General features: G+C 44.9%; 1 protein-coding gene across 9 annotated transcripts in view; it reads left to right on the top strand.

Annotated features, from left to right (window-relative positions):
• LOC139573491 (adhesion G protein-coupled receptor B1-like) overlaps window positions 1–24,211 on the top strand; it is a 98,546-nt gene that overhangs the window by 11,216 nt on the left and 63,119 nt on the right. For all 9 annotated transcript variants that reach the window (XM_071396988.1, XM_071396986.1, XM_071396987.1 and 6 more), the window contains exon 2: window positions 17,006–18,056. In XM_071396988.1, coding sequence (XP_071253089.1) covers window positions 17,291–18,056 — 766 coding nt within the window. In that variant the 5' untranslated portion in view covers window positions 17,006–17,290. The remainder of the gene's footprint in view (window positions 1–17,005; window positions 18,057–24,211) is intronic.

Raw genomic sequence — 24,211 nt, 5'->3', positions numbered from 1 at the left:
CTGGGATAAAATAAGCTTTGTTTGGAAGCTCAGCACTTGTAAATCTGCCTGTGACATTTTGATAGCGGGCGACACACCGGGGGGAGAGCAAATATCATTAGGGGAGGGCAGGATTAAAATCTGTCACTCAAGACTCCATTATCGACACAATGAGCATGAGGCGCTCCAGGAAGACACCGCCGTCGCCGGGAGACAGACAGACAGAGCCATCAGCAAGTTAAACGACAGGAAAATAAAAAAGAGAAGGATGGAGTTTAAAGGGGAAGAGAAGCTGTGAACTTGGGGGTGTGTGGTCTTGTCAGGCAGGGTAGTCGTGGGTAAACAGAAAGTGGTAAATATTTCAGCCGTCATGGCAGAGTGTGGTTAGCTGGTCCCGTCTGAATGGTAATGAAGGAAGAGGAGGAGAGAGAGAGACCGTCTCAATAGAGCCCTTCAGTCCTGGACTGGGAACCTCTACTGCCTGCCTGCATGCCCACACACACACACACACACACACACACGCACACGCACACACACACACACACACACACGCGCACACGCACGCGCACAGAATCGCAGACCCGTGGCGCACCAGCTGAGTGGAGATTCCCACAGGACAGGGCTGCTCTGTGTGTCCTCATTGTGCCCTCTCTCGGTTCCCAGACCTCTGGTCTCCCAGGTCTCTGTCTCTATTCCCAGGCCTCTGGTCTCTCTGGTCTCTGTCTCTATTCCCAGGCCTCTGGTCTCTCTGGTCTCTGTCTCTATTCCCAGGCCTCTGGTCTCTCTGTCTCTATTCCCAGGCCTCTGGTCTCCCTGGTCTCTCTCTATTCCCAGGCCTCTGGTCTCTCTGGTCTCTGTCTCTATTCCCAGGCCTCTGGTCTCACTGGTCTCGCTCTCTATTCCCAGGCCTCTGGTCTCTGTCTCTATTCCCCGGCCTCTGGTCTCTCTGGTCTCGCTCTCTATTCGCAGGCCTCTGGTCTCTCTGCCCAGGCCTCTGGTCTCTGTCTCTCTTACTTTCTAATACTCTAGTGTCCCTAAGGGGCCCATGATAAAGCCTAACCAAAGCCTAGTCATCAGCTTATTATTCATACTCAAAGCCCCATCATTCTAGTCATCATATTTAAAAGCCTGCTTAGTCATCACTTTCAAGGCCCAGTCATCTCTGGATCTTCTACTGACTTCCATTTGTCATCATCACTCCCTTATGTAACTCTACATCAGGGGTAGGCAACTAGATTCAGCCGAAAGATGGATTTTGTCAGTGCGGATGGTTGGGTGCTGGAACATACGTAGCTATAATCATTTGTACACTCCAAATGACCACAACTAAGAACAAAAAGAGATTGAATTTGAAAATAACAATTGTTTCATACCTTGATTGCATTGAGACACAATCATGTATGTCCCTCTTTATTTGTGGGAATACTTGGGATTTTCTAAATAAATATATTTTTAAGCTGAATTGCTTGTGAGTTTACAGTATTTTTTAAAAACAAAAAACAAAATAACATGTATACATAAGCAGTTCCAGTCAAATGTTTGGACACACCTACTCATTCCAGGGTTTTTCTTTATTTTTTACTATTTTCTACATTGTAGAATAATATTGAAGACATCAAAACAATTTGAGAGTCTTCAAAGTAGCCACCCTTTGCCTTGATGACAGCTTTGCACACTCTTTGCATTCTCTCAACCAGCTGCATGAGGTAGTCACCTGGAATGCACTTCAATTAAAAGGTGTGCTTTGTTAAAAGTTAATTTGTGGAATTTCCTTCCTTCCTGAGCCAATCAGTTGTGTTGTGTGTGAAGGTAGGGGTGGTAGGGGGACAAGGTAGGGGTGGTATACAGAAGACAGCCCTATTTGGTAAAAGAACAAGTCCCTACTATGGCAAGAACAGCTCAAATAAGCAAAGAGAAACGACAGTCCATTATTTTATGACATGAAGGCCAGTCAATCCAGAAAATGTCAAGAACGTTCAAGTTTTTTCAAGTGCAGTCGCAAAAACCATCAAGCGCTATGATGAAACTGGCTCTCATGAGGACCGCCACAGGAATGGAAGACCCAGTGTTACCTCTGCTGCAGAGGATAAGTTAATTGGAGGTAACTGCACCTCAGATTACAGCCCAAATAAATGGTTCACAGAGTTCAAGTAAAAGACACATCTCAACATCAACTGTTCAGAGGAGACTGCGTGAATCAGGCCTTCATGGTCGAATTGCTGCAAAGAAACCACTACTAAAGGACACCAATATAAGAAGAGACTTGCTTGGGCCAAGAAACACGAGCAATGGACAATAGACCGGTGGAAATCTGTCTTTTGGTCTGATGAATCCAAATTTGAGATTTGTGTTTCCAAACACTGTGTCTTTGTGAGACGCAGAGTAGGTGAACGGTTGATCACCTATTGGTGCTTTGCTTGTGCCACTGTCTGTGATATATTTAGAATTCAAGGCACACTTAACCAAAATGGCTACCACAGCATTCTGCAGCAATACGCCATCCTTTCTGGTTTGCGCTTAGTGGGACTATCATTTGTTTTTCAACGGGACAATGACCCAGCACACCTCCAGGCTGTGTAAGGGCTATTTGACCAAGAAAGAGAATGATGGAGTGCTGCATCTTTCACATCCTGATCTGTTTCACCTGGCTTGTGCTTGTCTCCACCTCCTCCTGGTGTCACCCATCTTCCCCATTATCCCCTGGGTAATTTAAACCTGTGTTTTCGGTCTGTCTGTGCCAGTTCATCTTGTATGTTCCAAGTCAACCAGCAAGTTTTTCCCCGTACTCCTGCCTTCTCTATTCTCTTTTGCTTGTCCTCCCAGACTCTGTACCCACCTGCCTGACCATTCTGCCTGCCCTGACCTCGAGCCTGCCTGCCACACTGTACCTCCTGAACTCTGAACCGGTTTTGACCTTTTGCCTGTCCATGACCATTCTCTTGCCTACCCCTTTCGATTATTAATAAATATCAAAGACTCAAACCATCTGGCTCCCGTGTCTGCATCTGGGTCTCGCCTTGTGCCCTTATAGCATCAGATGACCTGGCCTCCACCCTCACCCAACCTCAACCCAATTGAGATGGTTTGGGATGAGTTGGACCACGGAGTGAAGGAAAAGAAACCAACAAGTGCTCAGCATATGTGGGAACTCCTTCAAGACTGTTGCAAAAGCATTCCAGGTGAAGCTGGTTGAGAGAATGCCAAGAGTGTGCAAAGCTGTCATCAAGGCAAAGGGTGGCTACTTTGTAGAATCTAAAATATATTTTGATTTGTTCAACACTTTTTTGGTTAATACATATTATTTCATTTTGTTGATGTCTTCACTATTATTCTACAATGTAGAAAATAGTAAAATGAAGGAAAAACCCTTAAATGGTGTGTCCAAACTTTTGACTGGTACTGTATTTATGCATATACACAGGACAGGGCTGCTCTCTGTGTCCTCATTGTGCCCTCTCTCTATTCTATATTATCTCTATTCTCTTTATTTATTTAATTATTTTTGTACTTTTAATATATATATATATTTTTTTTTTGTTGTTGTTGAAAATGTGACTGCATCTGGATTCGGTCTTATGTTGCAAAATGTGAAATTGTGTTTTTTACATTGGATAAAAGTAGAGACTCAGAGCTACAAAGTGGTATATCATACACTGCATTTGAGGAACAAAAGGAAAGTAATTCTGCTTTTAAAGTTGATCAACTTGTTAACTCACTTTTGAGAAAATCCCCTTTGAATGTTTTGGTATGTAGTGAAGAGCTCTTCTTTGTCTACACCCATTAAGCATCGTTCACACCCTCTTAAGCTTTAGCCCCACCCATCTCGTTTTGTTCTCGGAGCGCACCCTTGACGCTCTGGCCGATGATTTGTTTACCTCTGGATAACCTGAAAGCAGCCTTACCAGCTCTGCTGGCAACATTTTCATTACCCTTTTTTTGCAGACGATTACTGACACCGGCCATATTCAACGGTTGTTGTACACACGTCACATAACGTTAGCTAACGAGCCAGCCAGCTAACGTTAGCTAGTTAAACAACAATGGACTGTGGTAACAATGCCACAGTGCTGGGACCTAACCAACCAAAACTAGAAAAGCAAACAGCTCTGGGAATGCCCTGCCCCCCTACTGCCTACAGCACATCATCAGGGTACCATGTGATCTCTGTGCGTCTGACAGGATGTGAGGTGATGGGTGTCCCTGTATCTGTATCTGGTCCTGATACTGTATCTGAGCTCCATATCACTCAGCATGAACCACTTTAATCTGAGAACTCACTAAAACATTTTAGTTCTGGTCTTTCTCTGAGCCTCTTTGTTGAGATATGTGGTGCATGGCTGGGAAATAGATCTAATTCACACACTCTGGGAAAGCACAAGTGGAGGAGTGGTGTGTAGTTAGGGGGAGAAGGGGGGGGGGGGTTGGTTCGCAGACAAGTGTGTGTATGTATGCACTATATGTGTGTGCATGTGTGTGTGTGAGTGGGACAGCAGGGTAGTTCCCTGACAAGTGCAGTAACAAAGGCTAATTATCTGCAACATTTAAAGCCTGATTGTGTGTGACAAGCTTTCCCTGACGTCTCCAGCAGGAGAAGTAACATGATTCAACCCCAAAATAGGCTGTACTACACAACGGCCTGGAACACAACGTGTGAAATCTGATTGCAACGGCTTAAATAATACAGGGAGGGAATATAGCCGTAATGTCTTGTTCTTCAGCGCTCACTTTCTCTGTCACACAAACACTCACACACTTTCTCTATCACACAAACACTCACACACTTTCTCTATCACACAAACACTCACACACGTTCTCTATCACACAAACACTCACACACTTTCTCTATCACACAAACACTCACACACTTTCTCTATCACACAAACACTCACACACTTTCTCTGTCACACAAACACTCACACACTTTCTCTATCACACAAACACTCACACACTTTCTCTATCACACAAACATTCACACACTTTCTCTATCACACAAACACTCACACACTTTTTCTATCACACAAACACTCACACACTTTCTCTATCACACAAACACTCACACACTTTCTCTATCACACAAACACTCACACACTTTCTCTATCACACAAACACTCACACACTTTCTCTATCACACAAACACTCACACACTTTCTCTATCACACAAACACTCACACACTTTCTCTATCACACAAACACTCACACACTTTCTCTATCACACAAACACTCACACACTTTCTCTATCACACAAACACTCACACACTTTATCACACAAACACTCACACACTTTCTCTATCACACAAACACTCACACACGGGCAGACACTTTCTCTATCAACACAAACACTGACAAACCAGCAGACAGGCATTCACACTCTGATAGGCAAAATACACACAATTGCCATAGATATCCTACACCGATACACATATACACACTTCCTCTCTCTCTCTTTCCCCCCAGATGTCCCATATTAAGTCATTGCTGATTCACTGTAACAGACTGTTATTGTCTCAATGCTGTCAGACAGCTGATTTTGCAGTTAGTCCTGATACTGTATCAGTGTAATGTATTCTGATACGGCTGGGGTTAGAACGTTCTTTTTGTCTGAAGCCAGAGTGTCTGTCAGGCTGTAAGGTGATGAACTTGTGAGGTCATGTGGTGAAGTCGTACTAATGTTGGCTCATTGTGTTGCTAAGTCTTTTTCTTCTCTTTGATTGACAGTAATACTACATTGCAGGGGAGAGTGGGGTCAGTTGAGCCAATTCTTACATTCAGCATCACTCCATCAAGGGAAAAATAGTATTCTTTCTAACAAAGATATGTAGATATATTTTTCAGGATGTTGTGTATCCCTGGAGATAATCAGAATTCATTTAAACATTACAGTTTTGAAAACATAGCTTGTCCAAAAAAAGTGGTTCAATTAAGCCACCTACAAATTTCTGTACTCAATGAAATATTACCACTACCTTTTTAAAACCATGTCTATCTTTATTTCCCAAACACAATTCAACACAATCACAATCACTTTTTTGTCTTTTAATAATTTGAAACATCTTTTAACATAGGCTAACAAGCACTTTATATATATATATATATATATATAAAATAAAATAAACTTTTAACAAAAACCAGGCCCTGTTGTTACCTCATATCCCAGCTATAATGCCTTGCATCAAGAAAATCACTTAAATATTCTCAAGTTGCCACAGCATCAACCATTGGCTTAATATACCCCATAGCCAATTGCTCATCTTACCCCAAGGCAAACATTTTGACTATATTAGCCCACACAGCTACAAGGATGGACTTTAATTGTAGATTTCTGAACTCATATTGAAGCTTATAGAGATCCCAAGTGATGTATAGAACAATCTTAAAACTATCTACTATGGTTTAGATACAATCATCACCAAACCTCTAACATAATCAATTAATTTGACTTGGTGAAAGTCTGCTTTTTTTGGACCTAACTTGCATACCACTTTTTCTATTTGCTTTCTTCCTTCACAGACTCCATGACATGATGACCTCATCCTAAATATTTGGTCAGATGATTCATTTGGTGTATGGTTTCCTAGAAACAAGGGTGGCTCAACTTATCCCTTAGGCTCAACTTCCTCCAGTCACCCCTATGGTTTCACTATATTATTTCATTTCTGTGCGTTGAGGTGTTGGTGGTTTGGCAGAAACTTGTGGAATAGAGTTGGCGCTGACAGGCAAATCAGTAGTAGTGGGAGATTTCTTGGTTCATGAGGTCCTCTTTCGCATAAACATATTTCCTATTGCTATGGAAATTCATAACAAACATTATCGCCACATGAAAAGAAGAGTAAATTGTGAAAGTTGCCAGGAGAATATGATATTCAGCAGCACTAATCCCACTCTCCTTTTGCTTACTGACTGGCTTATTTGATTTGTATGTGATATGACTTGATTTGATTTGGTATCCAGTGCAATTCCCTTTCATATTTATGTGATTATGTCCAAGCACAAAGCGCCTATAATGCAGTTAATTATGCTTGATGGAATAAAGGACCGTCACTTGGCCATCTGTAGCATTCCCCACTGTGTGATGTGGGTATTAGGAAGAGAAGATGAGACATTTCCTATTCCATGCACTACCCACCACACACACGCACACGCACGCACACACACAAATATTTATATTGCTGGATTTATACTTGCAACCCTTGGCACCAGAGGCAGATGCCACGTCATCTCCCAACGTCCTCAGACATGGATGGACATCGAATACTGACTTGTATCACAGGTGATCTGGCTGCACAGACACACATACATATACACACACACACACACACACACACACACACACACACACACACACACACACACACACACACACACACACACACACACACACACACACACACACACACACACACACACACACACACACACACACACACACACACACACACACACACACACTCTCATGCTGGCACGGAGATGCACACACATGCAAGCAGGCACATGCGCACACGCAGGCACGCACGCTTACACAAAGACAGACACACACACACACACAGTTAGCCGCGTCCCCTCCGTCACCGCGATGTGTTGAAAAACCTACACAGTGGTTGTTTTAGGGCCAGCCGAGGCTGTGTGATTCTAAGTGCTACAGACCAACCACCAAGGCAATTCATCTGTTTGTCATTAACAGCCAATAAAAGTGTTTGTTAAACCACTTCTGCAATTTGCTTGTGTGGCAAGAAGAAGATAATCTGGGCTACAGATGTCACCAATTAGGCTTATATTTAACACTGCATCCATTCCAACCAACACAGATATAGGAAGGGCCATGGTGGCAGCACTGCGCATTGTCTGTGTGGGATAATTGCTCTCTTTCATCCGATATGACTGCGCCACTGGGCATCACTCACAAAAGGCTCTGCACGCCATCACACCATTCCGGGGAGGAAGAGGAGAGGAGGAGAGGGAAAATTATGTTTAGGGCTACTTAATTAATTTTTGCTTCTTTGCACATATAATCAATCCATAAGCGTAATGAAGGCGATGTGAAAATAGACTCTGTCTTTCCTCTCTGTCGGAAGGTGGAGGATCTGATGTAATGTGCTAAACATGGAGAAAGGTCAGTGTGTTGTGGGTGGGGAGGACCAGGGAGATAGGGAGGGAAAGGGGGGCGAAGGTAGAGTGAGACAGACAGAGAGAGAGAGAGAGAGAGAGAGAGAGAGAGAGAGAGAGAGAGAGAGAGAGAGAGAGAGAGAGAGAGAGAGAGAGAGAGAGAGAGAGAGAGAGAGAGAGAGAGAGAGGTTCAGGAAGAGAGAGATAGCGAGAGACACAGAGAGAGACAGGGCAGAGAAGGAGAGATGGGCAAAGGTTGAGAGAGAGAGAGAGAGAGAGAGTGAGATAGAGAGAGAGAGGGGTAGAAGGAGAGAGAGGGAGAGGTGGAGAGAGGGGTAGAAGTAGAGAGAGGGAGAGGTAGAGAGAGAGATGGAGAGAGGGGTAGAAGGAGAGAGAGGGAGAGGTGGAGAGCGAGAGCCAGAAGCAGAGGTAGAGAGAGCGGTCTAGTCTCCTCTCAGTGCATCCTATTCCCTTCAGAGCACAGTTATGTGTATCCTCATATAAACATTAGGACAAATACTGGGAAACAGACACAGGGAAACAGAAAACATTTAATACAGACAGATACGCACCAGACTGCCCTCCCAGCTCCTCCCCCGCTCTATCCATTTCCTCCCACGTTTAGTCTCCTAATTAAAATGAAGTGCAGCTAAACACGAAGTGGTGTCTGTGAGGGGAGGAGCTCTAAAACAACAGACCAGACCGAGACAGAGCCTGTTAGGGAGAGAGGAGAACTCATTCACCACCAGGCCTGTTTAATCATCTTACTGAGAGACAGAAGTGTGACAGACTCACTTTCTGAGACGTGTTCTTTTTCATTCTAATACTGGCGTCTTTTCAGTTGTACTTTGGTTGAAATGGTTAGGCTCCAACATAGGAAGAGTTAAATATGCGTTATCTTGTTTTGTGAGAGACTTTTCAGTTGTACTTTGGTTGAAATGGTTAAGCTCCAACATAGGAAGAGTTGAATATGCGTTATCTTGTTTTGTGAGAGACTTTTGACTTTGCAAATAGAGGTTGAAGAGAGACAGATAATTGAATGACTCATTCCAAGATGTCCTTGGTTCCTCTACAGTTCTCTATTGTTTCAGTTATCATATCCTATATTGTCATTCACAGATCAGTGAAGAGACATTTATTTTTGTTAGAAAGCTTTGTCCAGTAAACAAATGTTCAATGGGTGCATACTGTTCTTGGTCTGAATACGGTGTGTGTGTGTGTGTGTGTGTGTGTGTGTGTGTGTGTGTGTGTGTGTGTGTGTGTGTGTGTGTGTGTGTGTGTGTGTGTGTGTGTGTGTGTGTGTGTGTGTGTGTGTGTGTGTGTGTGTGTGTGTGTGTGTGTGTGTGTGTGCATGCATTTATGCAGTGGTGTATGTTTGCCCGTGCAAGTATAGGCAGGCGCATTTGGGTTCATTTGTTTCTCTGCTGATGAGAAAGGTTTGGCATTTAATACGGTAAACACATTTATCACCATAGACAGATAATTATCTCCATAATGTGGAAGCCTTCGGAGGCCTCCCTGGGTTGTTGTCATAGTCATCAGTGGATGTGCTGTAGACATAGATGTGTTTTGCCTTTTGTTGCTTCTGTTTGTTTGTTCAAATAACCTTGCTAGCTCTGGGGGGCACTGCATCTCTTTAATTTAGAGAGAGAAGGATGGAGGGATAGACGGGTGGAGGAGAAGAAGAAACGGGTGGCACATCAAAAAGGAAGCGGATAAAAGAAACCACTCAGGAGAAACGCTAGTCGGTCATGGTGCTTAGGTCCTCTGTCTGACTCTGTCTGGCTCTGGACGCTTTTCTCCTTGCACCCAGTTTTCTCTCCTCCTTCTTTGCTCTTGCTGTCTGTCGCTTCTGTCTTTGCCGCTTCCTGTTTTCCTCTTACTTTCTCTTTTTTTCTTACTCTCTCTCTCTCTCTTTGTCCCAGTCCTTGGTGCACCTGTTTTCTTCTCTCCGCCCTTCTAACCAGTCTTTTCTGTTGGGTGTAGTTTTTTGATTTCTGCAATCCTGGAAACTGAAAGCTAAGAGGCAAAATGCTTAAAAAAAAACTGAAATAGGCATCTGTTGAGATTCAATGATTACATGCTTGCCTCCCTTCTTTATGAGTGGGGTGATAAAACGTTACGCTATTAAATTTCCCAGCTCATAGAATAATGTGATGGCACAACGGTACGTGATTGAATGCGATTAGCATTTTCCTGTGATTTATATATTGCATATTCTCTAATTTAGTTTGTTGTGCCTGTCGTAGCTTCCCTAATCAGTGTGTAATCCTGGAGTTGATGGAAGAGGGAGGAAGAGGGGATGTGAACAGAGGAATACTTCCTTATCTATCCATCTCCATCCCAACTCTATAATTTTCTCATCAGTGTGTTGTGTGCTGTGTGACTGTATGACAGAGAAGTGGAGGCAGCTGAGAGAAGTGAAAGGAGGGAGTCTCTCCCCTAGCTCTGTCTCTGTGATTGTGGCATTGTTCTGGTGTGTGTGTCTATGTGTGTTGAGGCTGGCCTGCCTCCTCTCAGCATCAGACAGCTAGCTAGCCTCTGGGACGTGTAGACTGTGGTTTCCTGGTTGGGTTAGTCAGCTAGCTAATGCAACACCTTTGTTCTCCTAATTGCCTGCTGTGTCTGCCTCGGGGCAGAAATGAAAATGCATGAATTATTCCAGTACGATGGAATACTACAATTATGAAGTCGGTTTAACACGTTTTGCACTATATCATAGTTCCACCGTAAATCATCATAATTTATGCACATGAAACTGAGATTACTTCATCCATCACCATTTCTCTACAAAGGCCAAAAATACAGTGAAGGAAATTGGTGACATTTTCCTTACATGGTGTCCAAATCTTGAAGGGCACGGATGTATGTGAATCTCTGAATCTCTGTCTTCTTTGGTCCTGCCTTGGTTTGTTCCCTATTCCTGTGGAATAGATTGTGTGTTAATAGCCTGCTGTACGTCTGTCTGCTGGCTTCTCAAACACACAATCAGTAAAGAGGGGGGTAGTAAGAGGAGCACTGGGAGGCAGCACAGGAAGTGCTCCCAGTGCATGCTGTGTGAGTGTGTGTGTGTGTGTGCGTGCGTGCGTGTGTGTGTGTGTGTGTGTGAGGCACAGGTGCTGATGGATGGACGAGTTGGAGACGTTGATAAAGAGACCAGCAGCTCTTTCTTTCTTGCTCCTGTTCTGTTAAAGTCGCATCCATTTCATTAGTGTCAGGCTCGTCTGGTAAAACGCTGCTAAATCCTGCTCCCTGGACACCTTGGGCGGAAGGTTACTCTAGGTCGGAGGAGTGTTTAAACAGGGCAGGAAGGGAGCATGTGTGCTGATTCAAGAGAGTGCTACCCACTAAATGTACGGCTCCAACCTTTCCCTACCCAGGATCAAAATGATATGCTCCGAAGACCCAATTGTGCGCATGGGGTGTGGGGACTGGTGGGTACATGGATGGGGTGTGGGGACTGGTGGGTACATGCATGGGGTGTGGAGACTGGTGGGTACATGCATGGGGTGTGGGGACTGGTGGGTACATGCATGGGGTGTGGGGACTGGTGTGTACATGGATGGGGTGTGGGGACTGGTGGGTACATGGATGGGGTGTGGGGACTGGTGGGTACATGCATGGGGTGTGGGGACTGGTGGGTACATGCATGGGGTGTGGGGACTGGTGGGTACATGCATGGGGTGTGGGGACTGGTGGGTACATGCATGGGGTGTGGGGACTGGTGGGTACATGCATGGGGTGTGGGGACTGGTGGGTACATGGATGGGGTGTGGGGACTGGTGGGTACATGGATGGGGTGTGGGGACTGGTGGGTACATGCATGGGGTGTGGGGACTGGTGGGTACATGCATGGGGTGTGGGGACTGGTGGGTACATGCATGGGGTGTGGGGACTGGTGGGTACATGGATGGGATGTGGGGGACTGGTGGGTACATGCATGGGGTGTGGGGACTGGTGGGTACATGCATGGGGTGTGGGGACTGGTGGGTACATGCATGGGGTGTGGGGACTGGTGGGTACATGCATGGGGTGTGGGGACTGGTGGGTACATGCATGGGGTGTGGGGACTGGTGGGTACATGCATGCAATAGGTGTCCTTTTGTACAGTAGTTTCATGTTTCAAGTAATTCATTTTTTTTTTTGAGATCATACCAGCTGGATTACAGATTCAGTTTTTGTCAGACAAGTTTAGTGTTTCCAAATCCATGTCTGACATCTCTGCTCCCTCCAGAACTAGAACCAGAAGTGATCTTAGAAGGTAATGAAATAAGCTCTGCTGTGTTCATTCAGACAGTTTTCATAGCCTCACTGCTAGTGGAGACAGACACACTGCATTCAACGGAGCAAGAGCAACAATGTTAATTGAGTGGCTCAGTATTGTGATTCAGCCTGCCTCCTCCACAGTAGCTAGTTGGAGTATGTGCTTGTGTACCAGTGGTGGGCTAGTGAATCACAATACTGAGTGTCAGATGCTACTAGTGCCAGACATGTTCTTCCAGGAACTGGCCCGCCTGGCCACATTTCTCTCTAGTGTAGGCTAGGACACAGGGGCTAAGTCCCAAATGGCACCATATTCCCTATAGTGGACTATTTTTGAGCCATAGGGCTCTGGTCTCATAGAGCCCTGGTCAAATGGATAAAGGGACTAGTGTGCTATTTATGGCTCATAAGGAGCCTTTCCACTAGGCTAGCCCTCAAATCCTAATGGGGTGGAGAAGAGTTCATGGCCTGTAGCCACGACCATGGAGGAAATATCCATACAGTATATACATGGACAGTGTCTGCGGGAATCATTTCCTGTGTTTTTGAAAAGGTAAAGATATCTTACCGTCTTAAAAGTATATGGTACATTTTTTAAATATTTATTTAAAAAATAATGGTAGTGGTAGCAGTTGTAGGAATAAACTATAATTGGAAACAAAAAAATACAAACACAACCAATTTTTTTTTTCTACAAATGAATCAAGCTGTACACAATCCAAAACTGGATTTGGGGAAACAGGCTATGTGTACTGTGAAAGAAAATACAGCCTACTCACAAACAAATATGTTCCTTTTCAGAGCTTACAAAATCCTGGCAAAGCCAGGGTTGCGTTCAGTACAATAGAACCAGTGGAGGCTGCTGAGGGGAGGACGACTCATAATAATGGCTGGAAAGGCGTCATTGGGATGGTATTAAACACATCAAATAGTTGGTTTCCTCCCCTCAGCAGCATCGACCGGATAGAATAGTGTGCAACATTGAATTAAACAGAAGCAGTGCTGTACTGAACGACCAAAACGTTGTGCTTATGGTGGTTCAGAGGGAAGTTACCGTATGGTGTACTGCATGTCACGTCTGCTCCCGCTCTTCCCCCCCTGGCACTTGAGGGCGCCAGGCTGCCCTGCATCACTCACTCCTATCATCCATTACGCACTCCTGCCTTCCCTCGTCACGTGCTTCAGTGATATTGGACTCACCTGGACTCACTCATCACCTGTTATTGCCTCCCCTATATTTGTCAGTTCCCCAGCTCTGTTCCTCGCTTCTGCATTGATTGTTTTTTGTCTTTGTTTTCTTGTATGCTGACGCTGTTCCTGTCTCGTTCCATGTCCGTTCCTTATTAAATGTCTGACTCCCCGTACCTGCTTCGTCTCTCTAGCGTCATCCATGTGACACTGCATGAGTTTTACGATTTCAGATGGTCACACCTATATTTATCAGCCCACAACTTGCCACACCCACCAAACGGAAGCAAACGTACCTCAAAGACTGTTGAAGAACGGTGCGCACTGTTTTAGGGAAACGTGTCATTCATTAAAAACTGTCATGCAACATAGCAAACGTTGAAGCAAACTGAACGCACCTCAGGTAGAAATGCCAAGTGCTACTCTGGACAAAATCATTGCCACAACAACAAGTTGAAGCCCCCTTTTGCGAACCTAAGGGCATTAGAAACATCTAAAAGAAGACTATCATCATCATTATACTATTCACAGACCATTCTCAATTAAACCAGTATACATTTTCAATAAACAAAGTAATCAATTGACAAAATGACAGAATCCACGGGAAAAGGGGTGCACGCCTCTCGAGCATCCGCGGGATACAGGCTACATACAAAGATCTGCTGGCATGCCTCGTATAAAACGTGGACATGCACGAGCGAAGCCAGAAGCAACAATGAACAAACACAATGGAAGCACTCAAAATGCACAAATTGAAGAAAAATACATTAACTCAAATGACACAGATGACTGGGGCTCTTGTTAACAATTTAATAGTCAAACACATGTTTAAAATCAGTAACAAGGTTTGGGCACATAATTTAGCAGACAGTGAACAAGGGAGAGCATGCAGGGCTTACATTTCAGCGGGAATGTGAGACAGGTCGCATTCATAGTGTTCTATGCCAAACTTTGCCCAATCTGCTGCTTTTGCTTTGTTAGACATAGAAAACGTACTGCCATACAGGGATCCAATGGTCTGCATTTGTCTTAGTATTGTATTTGATCTTAGGGGAGATGGTAACGATTAGCCAGGCTTTTGGATCAGCTTGATTGATCAGTGAAAACCTGGATGTGGTGTCTGGTGTCCCTGACTCCTCCAGTAAGCCTGCTATATGCCCTCTCCTGGCTGTCTCCATCTGAAATCCATACAGGTCTGAGAGCCAATGCAACTGCATCATGAGGTATCCAAAGTGATAATGACCGTTTGATAGGAGTAGTTACTGTTCTACCATGAAGCAATTTTCCACACCAAAATTGTTTTAGAATGAAATAGTTTGTATTTCAGTATTATGGTTTGTAATGAAGGACAACTATCCATTTAAACAACAGCATGTTTTATTGACATTGACCTGTTCACTTTTAGCCCTGCTAATGGCTTTAGTGTTAATAATTGAAAACAAACGAAGCTATTGATCACACTGTGGCAAGCTAGAGCAAAGGCACAGCGATAATGAATGACTGCAGGTGTTTATATTTTTGTAATTAATAGCCGCGTAATTGGACAAATTAGTGTGCTCACTGATCAAATATGAGAGGAGACATCTTAAACAAGCCATTGTCTCTCAGGAAGGGACCGTTCTGCACTTGACTAATGAACCAAAACAAAGCTAGGCCTATATAATATCATCCTTCTGTCTGGTGGTTACACATACTTCATATTTTCAGAGAGCTGAATGAACTGGACATATGGTTTTCTTCTCAAGTCTCACTGACTGTGTCTAACAATATTCTGCTGTGTCAGTTGATTTATGTACCTTCAAAAAGTATTCACACCCCTTGACTTTTTCCACATTTTGCTGTCTTACAGCCAGAATTTCGAATGGATTAAACTGATATTTTTTCTCACACATCTACACACAATACTTCATCATGACAATGTGAAAACATGTTTCTAGAAATGGTAGCAAATTTATTGGAAATGAAATAAAGAAATATCTCATTTACGTAAGTATTCACAGCCCTGTGTCAATACATGTTAGAATCACCTTTGGCAGCAATTACAGCTGTGAGTCTTTCTGGGTAAGTCTCTAAGAGCTTCACACACCTGGATTGTAAATTATTTGCCCATTATTGTTTTCAAAATTCTTCCAGCTCTGTCAAATTGGTTGTTGATCATTGCTAGACAACCATTTTCAAGTCTTGCCATAGACTTTCTAAACTGTAACTCTGCGCCTTAGGAACATTCACTGTCTTATTGGTAAGCAACTCTAGTGTAGATTTGGCCTTGTTTTTTAGGTTATTGTTCTGCTGAAAGGTTAATTAATCTCCCATTATCTGGTGGAAAGCAGACTGAACCAGGTTTTCCTCAATGATTTTGCCTGTGCTTAGCTCCATTCTGTTCATTTTTATCCTGAAAAACCTCCCAGTCATTAACATGCATACCCATAACATGATGCAGCCCCCACTATGCTTGTAAATATGAACAGTGGTACTCAGTAATTTGCCCCAAACATAACACTTTGTATTCAGGACAAAAAGTGAATTGGTTTGCCACATGTTTTGCAGTTTTACTTTAGTGCCTTGTTGCAAACAGGATGCATGTTTTGGAATAGTTTTATTCTGTACAGGCTTCCTTCTTTTCACTCTGTCATTTAGGTTAGTATTGTGGAGTAACTACAATGTTGATGATCCATCCTCAGTTTTCTCCTGTCACAGCCATTAAACTCTGTAAATGTTTTAAAGTCACCATTGGCCTCATGGTGAAATCCCTGAGTGGTTTCTTTCATCTCTGTTTACTGAGTTAGGAAGGACGACTGTATCTTTATAGTGACTGGGTGTGTTGATACACCATCCAAAGTGTAATTAATAACGTAACCATGCTCAAAGGGATATTCAATGTCTACTTTTTTTTAACCTATCTATCAATATGTGCCCTTCCTTGCGAGGCGTTGTAAAACCTAACTGATCTTTATGGTTTAATCTGTGTTTGAAATTCACTGCTCAGCTGAGGGAGCTTACAGATAATTCTATGTGTGGGGTACAGAGACGAGGTAGTCATTCAAAATTCACTTTAAATACTATTATCCATACGACTTATGTGACTTTTTAAGCAAATTTTTACTCCTGAACTTATTTAGGCTTGCCGTAACAAAGGGGTTAAATACTTATTTAAGCTTTTCATTGACTAATTTGTAAAACATTTGAAAATCAAAATTCAACTTTGACGTTATGAGGTATTATAAGATGCATTTCATCCATTTTAAATTCAGGCTGAAACACAACAAAATGTGGAAAACATTAAGGGATGTGACTTCTTTCTGATGTATCTGAGTTGTAATGGAGAACCAGCTATGCACAAACTGAGACTGGTGGTGAGAGTATAAAGGAAATAGCTAATTATTCATCTCTTATCTTCTTGATTTACTAGTGTATTTGCTGTTATAGTGATGTGTCCTCTCAGGTCAAAATATCTCTCTTATCTCTTTCTCTCCAGGTTCTCCTGAACGTCTGGATCGACTGTCACACACAATCATGGACAGATCACTGGACCTCTGAGTGCAATCTTCCTCTTTCTCCTCCTCCTTCCTCCTCCTCCTCTTCCTCCTCCTCCTCCTTCCTCCTCTTCCTCCTCCCCCTCCTCCTCTTCCTTCCTCCTTTTCCTCCTCCTCCTCTCCCCCTTGAAGGTCCCACCTGGTTGCCAGAAAATCAGTGAGGCAGAAAGACAGATCGACAAGAGGTTCCAACAAACCCCTCTGGTCTTTTAATTCATTTGGTAACCATGACGACCACTTTTTCCCCCTCCTTACCTGGGCACCTGGTGAACCCCCAAGTCCCCCTGCCATCATCATTGATGCTTCTGCTGCTGATACAACTGTTTAGTCGGTGCCCGGCTGCTCCCTCAGGGCCTGAGTCAGACACCTGCTCCACTCTGGTCCAGAGCCGATTCTTCGGCCACTTCCTGTCCTCCTCCACTTTCCCCACGGCACCCTGCTCCTGGACCCTGCAGAACCCAGACCCGCGCCGCTACACCATCTTTATCAAGGTAACCAAACCTACCTCCACAACGGACTGCATTCCCCGGCAGCTCCGTACATTCCAGTTCGACTCGTTTCTGGAGACCACGCGCACCTACCTGGGCATGGAGAGCTTCGACGAGGTGGTCAAGCTGTGTGACTCTTCATCCCCTGTGGCCTTTCTAGAGGCTGGGAAACAGTTCCTACAAATGAGGAAAGGGCCGCCTCGGGCCGGCATGGAGGTCACCACCCCTAACGCTGGCGAAGATGGGGAATTTAAGACAGAGTACCTGGTGGTGGGGAAGCGTAACCCCAGCATGGCAGCGTGTCAGATGCTGTGCCAGTGGCTGGAGGACTGCCTGGCATCCAGCACCTCTAACAGGCCCTGTGGTATCATGCAGACCCCCTGCCAGTGCTGGGAGCCCCCTCCTCCTCCACAGCTCAGCGAAGGGGATGGATGCTACAGGAACGGGTTCTATCTGGAGAACTGCCTACCCAGCTCCAATGAGAAGAGTGATAATGACAGCAACGGTGAGTGGAATAGTTCTCTGGTTTTAGTTATGGGCATTTGTGGAAATGTTTTGGCCAACTTGTGATGCCGTTTTGTCTATTGGAGGAGAGCTTGTAGGCGAGGCTTGTGGCTCACTTGGTCATCTTGTCTGTATAGCATGCCATTTCATGTTAAATGGGGGGCCTCTGTGGTCCAGGTCCATCCATGAATGTGTAGGGAGCCTCGTATTCTAACCTGTCAACATACAATGAAACAGTTATTTAAAAGGAAAGAACCAAGTAATTGACATAGCCACCTCCTGATTATTTCCGGACAATTTGAGGCAATTTTTGTTCAAATGACTATGCAGCATCCAGTAAAGTGCTCTGGCTAGGTCACAGAAAGCAGAAAGGCCGTGAAAGATCAGTAGAATGACAGTAGCTCATAGACAGAACAGAGATGGTATAGGGTTTCAGCTGATGGGTTCTGAGCTGAATGACCTTGGCAGGAAGGCGCCGTGTCCTGTCTCTCTGTGGTTGGGGAGAGAGACACTGGATCGGCCTGAGGGAGGCTGGGACTGTGGAGCAGGATCTGGGTGTGATATGGTATAGCTGCAGGAGGGAGATGGAGGGAGGTATAGATGGGCAGGGAGAGATGGAGAGAGGGGGAACTGGATGGACAGAGAAGGAAGGCTGGGACTGGGGAGGAGGATGTGGGTGTGATATGGTATAGCTGCAGGAGGGAGATGGAGGGAGGTAGAGATGGGCAGGGAGAGATGGAGAGAGGGGGAACTGGATGGACAGAGAAGGGAGGCTGGGACTGGGGAGGAGGATGTGGGTGTGATATGGTATAGCTGCAGGAGGGAGATGGAGGGAGGTAGAGATGGGCAGGGAGAGATGGAGAGAGGGGGAACTGGATGGACAGAGAAGGGAGGCTGGGACTGGGGAGGAGGATGTGGGTGTGATATGGTATAGCTGCAGGAGGGAGATGGAGGGAGGTAGAGATGGGCAGGGAGAGATGGAGAGGGGGGGAACTGGGTGGAGAGAGAAGGGAGGCTGGGACTGGGTGAGGAATGTGTAATATGGGATAGCTGTAATGGCTGCTCAGAGTGGGGGGAGTGGGTGTGTGTGTGAGGGCGGTACACAGGAGATGAGCTTTATATTATGGGGACTGTAGCTAGCTGGATCTCTGTGTATGGCTGCTCTGAGCAGGGGGTGATGCACAGGAGAGAGGCTATAGGGGCTTGGATAAGGTTAAGGGTCTGTAGTTGGTTAGATGTGTGATGATGTTGTGTGATCCTGGCTCCCCTCCCCAAGCCTGGACCTGACAGACAGGCTGATAACTGAGAGCTCCATCCCTGAGGGAGTCTAGGGCTACTGCCTGCCAACGGGTTGAACCATTGCTCTCCCCACCCCCCTCTTCTCCTTCTCCATCCATCGTTCTCTTCTCCTCTCACTCTCTGCATCACTTCCTCTTATCAGCCTCTGGTCTCTTCTAGGGCCGGGACGATGCCCTGGATTCGACATTTTGAATATTGAGATATTAAAGACATGATAGATCATACACATAGTATATAAAGGAGTGAGATCTGTAGAAAGACAGAGTGGCTGTGGAATGTGTTGGGTGGACGGGAGGAGATCAAAGGATTGCTATAGGGGAGACAGATGGACATCTGTGGATTAGGCAAAGGAGGGGTTGAGGTCAGGAGGTCAGGTCAGATCCCCTGAAGGGAGTAATAAGGGTTTACTACCATTTTCCTGTGGAACCATAAGATGTAAGGATTGGAGAGAAGGGGGAGTGTCTTAAGTGGGATATATATACCTGTGATGGTGAGAAATGTTGGGTTGTCTGAATTACAGCTGTACAGAACCTTTGGGAAGAATTCAACTTGGTTAAAGCTTCTCTAGTGTCCGTGAGTTATTTACTTTGAAAAATAAGAACCTAACACCAGTATCGCAATACATTAGTATGGTGGCAAAAAAACAAAACACAAAGCAGGTTTCACTTCTTAAGGAAAACAGCCCTAATGTTGGAAACAAACATCGTTGTGTTGTCATCCAGAGTCACATGCATTTATCTTCCAAGGTATAGCACACAATATTTTACATACAGCAGGTTTTTAAATGACTAAAGAGTTAGGTCTGCTTCATGTTTACATTTTTGCCATGGAAAAAATATCACGATACTGGTGTCATCACAGCCCTAGTCTCTTCTTCTCAGAGCACCCAGCCCTCTCCCTTCCTCCGCATCTCTTCCCTCCATCTTCCCCTCCATCCATCCATCCTTCCTCTCTCTCTCTTCTCTATCACTTCAGCCTCTGGTCGAACCTCTCCCTCCCCATGCCTCCCTCAAACTCTCCCTCCCTCCCCCTCCCAGGCCTATAGGCTGATTCCAGGCTGATGGAGGAGACTCAGTCTAGCAGCCAGCCAAGCAGAGCTGATGTTGTGGGTAGTATCTCATGGCGTCTTCTCCCCCCTGTCTGCAGCTAATGTTCCCTGTCACCAAGGCTCTCCTCTCCTCTCCTCTCCTCTCCTCTCCTCTCCTCTCCTCTCCTCTCCTCTCCTCTCCTCTCCTCTCCTCTCCTCTCCTCTCCTCTCCTCTCCTCTCCTCTCCTCTCCTCTCCTCTCCACACTAGGCTAGTTATCCTTCTTATGTAATCCAGATCATGGGTGTGGTCTGGAGGTACATACAACACCGTCTTGGCTGGGTACATCTAGAAAGAGGTGGATTCTTCATATTATTATTCTCTTCCTACTCTTTTTTCTTTCTTTCTTTCTTTCTCTATCTATTTATGTATCTCTCTCAGTCTCTCTTTCTCTCTCTCAGAATAGCAGGGCCTCTGAGGTCAAAGTGAACTTTGATGATATTCCTACACCTCTCTGAGTGGCAATTGAACCCCCACTGACCATGGGGAGACAGTCGATGGATGGATGGCTAGCTGGATGGATGGGTAGGTTAGTTGAGGATGAATAGAGAGAAGAAAGGATAATGGATTCTGTGTGGGAATGGGCTGGGAGCCAGACTGGCTTGCTGTGCTGAGGAGGAGAGGAGCGATGAGCGGAGAGGAGAGGAGTATGAGATGAGATGACTGTTGAAGGGTTTGGGAAGTGAGCAGTTGAGACAGAGGCCTTCATGGCACTGTCTGTCTCTAAGGCCTCACTCAGCACACGATTAATGGATCCCTGTCTATCTCACCATCAGTCTTCCCTCCATCTCTCTCTGTGTCTCTCTCTTGCTCGCTCTCTCTATGGAGAGGAGAGACGTCACTTCCACACTTCCTCCCGTCCACACATCTATCCCTTTCACATGGAGAGCAGATGGCTGGAGTAGTCAGTTAGAGGTCAGGCCTGTGGAGAGCAGGCCGACACTGGTAGCAAAGAGGAAGAGAAGGGAGGCAGCTTTCATTTGAATGCTGGGCCTGTCTGTGTGTGTGTGTGTGTGTGTGTGTGTGTGTGTGTGTGTGTGTGTGTGTGTGTGTGTGTGTGTGTGTGTGTGTGTGTGTGTGTGTGTGTGTGTGTGTGTGTGTGTGTGTGTGTGTGTGTGTGTGTGTGTGTGTGTGTGTGTGTGTGTGTGTGTGTGTGTGTGTGCGTGCGTGCGTGCGTGCGTGCGTGCGTGCGTGCGTGCGTGCTGCATGGTAGGAAGACAACATGGAGCAGAAGAGGATTAATTTCTCACTCAACAGAAGACAGTAGGGGAGGCAGTGACAAATTAAAGGAGGGATTTGAGAGACAAGGAGAGAGACAAAGAGAGATGGAGAATAGGGAAATATGGGTGTGGGGACGTGAGATGGAGAAAATGAGAAGATGGGAGAAAGACAGAAAATTGACAAAAATGAGAATGAGAAGCGAGGAGTAAGAGTAGTTCAAGGGGACTGGAAAGGAGGGAGGAGATGGGAAAAGAGAGAGAGGAGAAAAATGTATTCATGACTTGCATTTTTCTTTATGGTGGTTAGATGTTAGCAAAATGCTGACATTAAGTAAGATGAATGTGTGTGGGAGTTTATGTCCCGGAGAGGACAGCCTCTTGTGCACACTCACACACACACTCTCTCACACACACACACACACACACACACACACACACACACACACACACACACACACACACACACACACACACACACACACACACACACACACACACACACACACACACACACACACACACACACACACACACACACACACACACCACCCCCCACACAGTTTAGCTGTGAGGTTGCTAAACTAAGGGGTATCAAACCACTGCTCCCAGAGGATAGGGGAGGAGAGTCTTATAGCAAGTGTAATGCATGAACACCTCTTCCCACACACACTACACTACCTCTCTCTGTCTCTGTCTCTCTCCATCTCTCTCCACAGGAACACTCTCTCTCCCTCTCTTGTTGGGCAGATAGTTGCACACACTGGTCCCTCGTGACAGAGAGTGGGTGGCTGACAGAGTGCTGAGAGAGAAGCTGAAGATTGTGGTGCCTGTGTGTGTGGACGTGCTTAACTATTCTTGTGTGGACCAGAAGTCTCCCCACGAATAGTAAACACACAAAAATTTGACCAACTGTGGACATTTTGTTAGTCCCCTCAAGGTTAATGCTATGTTTAGGAGGTTAATGGTCAAGGTTAGAATTAATGGCAGGGTTAGAATTATGTTAAGGGTTAGAGATTGGAACTTGGGTTAGGGTTAGGAGCTAGGAGCTAGGGTTAGTCTTAGGGTTAGAGATAGGAATTAGGGTTAGTGTTAGGGTTATGGTTAGGAGCTAGGGTTAGTTTTAGGGTTAGAGATAGGAATTAGGGTTAGTGTTAGGGTTAGGGTTAGGAGCTAGGGTTAGTTTTAGGGTTAGGGTTAGGAGCTAGGGTTAGTTTTAGGGTTAGGGTTAGGAGCTAGGGTTAGGTTTAGGGTTAGGGTTAGGAGCTAGGGTTAGTTTTAGGGTTAGGGTTAGGAGCTAGGGTTAGGTTTAGGGGTTAAGGAAGATAGGATTTTAAATGGGACTGAATTGTGTGTCCCCACGAGGTTAGCTGTGGGAGTTTATTTGTGTGTGTGTGTGTGTGTGTGTGTGTGTGTGTTTATGTGTGTGTGTGTGTGTGTGCTGTGCTCCCTGATGTGTGTGTGTGATATGTAGCCTAGTGTGTGTGTGTGTGATGTGTAGCCTAGTGTTAGCCACCGGGTGTCTGTGTGGGTTGGATCAGGCCAGACTGTGGAGTGAACAAGGACAGTCAGACTGTACTCTGTTCGACACACCAATACTCGTTGGATGGGGGCTAACGCAATGCTACAGTACCATAGCTAACTCTGCAGAGAGAGTGTGACAGGCTTGTATACGAAATCTACTATTGTCATTTCTTATAGAGCCCGGCTGTTCTATACTCAAGTACAAGTGTGGAAGCCCTTTTTAAAATATACCTTCATTGAAACACACATTTTCAAAATGAATCTTCCTTTCTTCCTATCTCTCCCTCTTCTGTCTGAGTAGTTGTCCTGGTGAACATGTTGAGGGATGGTGTCTCTCTCCTCTCATAGTTCCAACAGATCCACCACCTCAGGTCCCTCTAAGGCTTTATTCAAAATGCTTATTTTAATTAAGCAATTTTACTGACAAATCAGCAGTTGCTACATCCATTTAATGATACATAAATGATCTGTACCCACTGATTATTCAATAATATAACTTGTAAATGCCTCATGAGCTCAGTTCAACTGTTGTACCCCATCAGAACCCTAAAATTTTTTATTTTTTATTTTTTATTTCACCTTTATTTAACCAGGTAGGCTAGTTGAGAACAAGTTCTCATTTGCAACTGCGACCTGGCCAAGATAAAGCATAGCAGTGTGAACAGACAACACAGAGTTACACATGGAGTAAACAATAAACAAGTCAATAACATGGTAGAAAAAAAGAGAATCTATATACAATGTGTGCAAAAGGCATGAGGTAGGCAATAAATCGAATAATTACAATTTAGCAGATTAACACTGGAGTGATAAATCATCAGATGATCATGTGCAAGAAGAGATACTGGTACTGGTGTGCAAAAGAGCAGAAAAGTAAATAAATAAAAGCAGTATGGGGGGTGAGGTAGGTAAATTGGGTGGGTAGTTTACAGATGGACTATGTACAGCTGCAGCGATCGGTTAGCTGCTCGGATAGCAGATTTTTAAAGTTGTTGAGGGAGATAAAAGTCTCCAACTTCAGAGATTTTTG

Source organism: Salvelinus alpinus, chromosome 4 (assembly GCF_045679555.1).
Source record: "Salvelinus alpinus chromosome 4, SLU_Salpinus.1, whole genome shotgun sequence".
NCBI classification, from domain to species: Eukaryota; Metazoa; Chordata; class Actinopteri; order Salmoniformes; family Salmonidae; genus Salvelinus; species Salvelinus alpinus.
The sequence above is the reverse complement of the archived record's forward strand: the minus strand, read 5'-3'. Positions and strand labels throughout refer to the sequence as shown.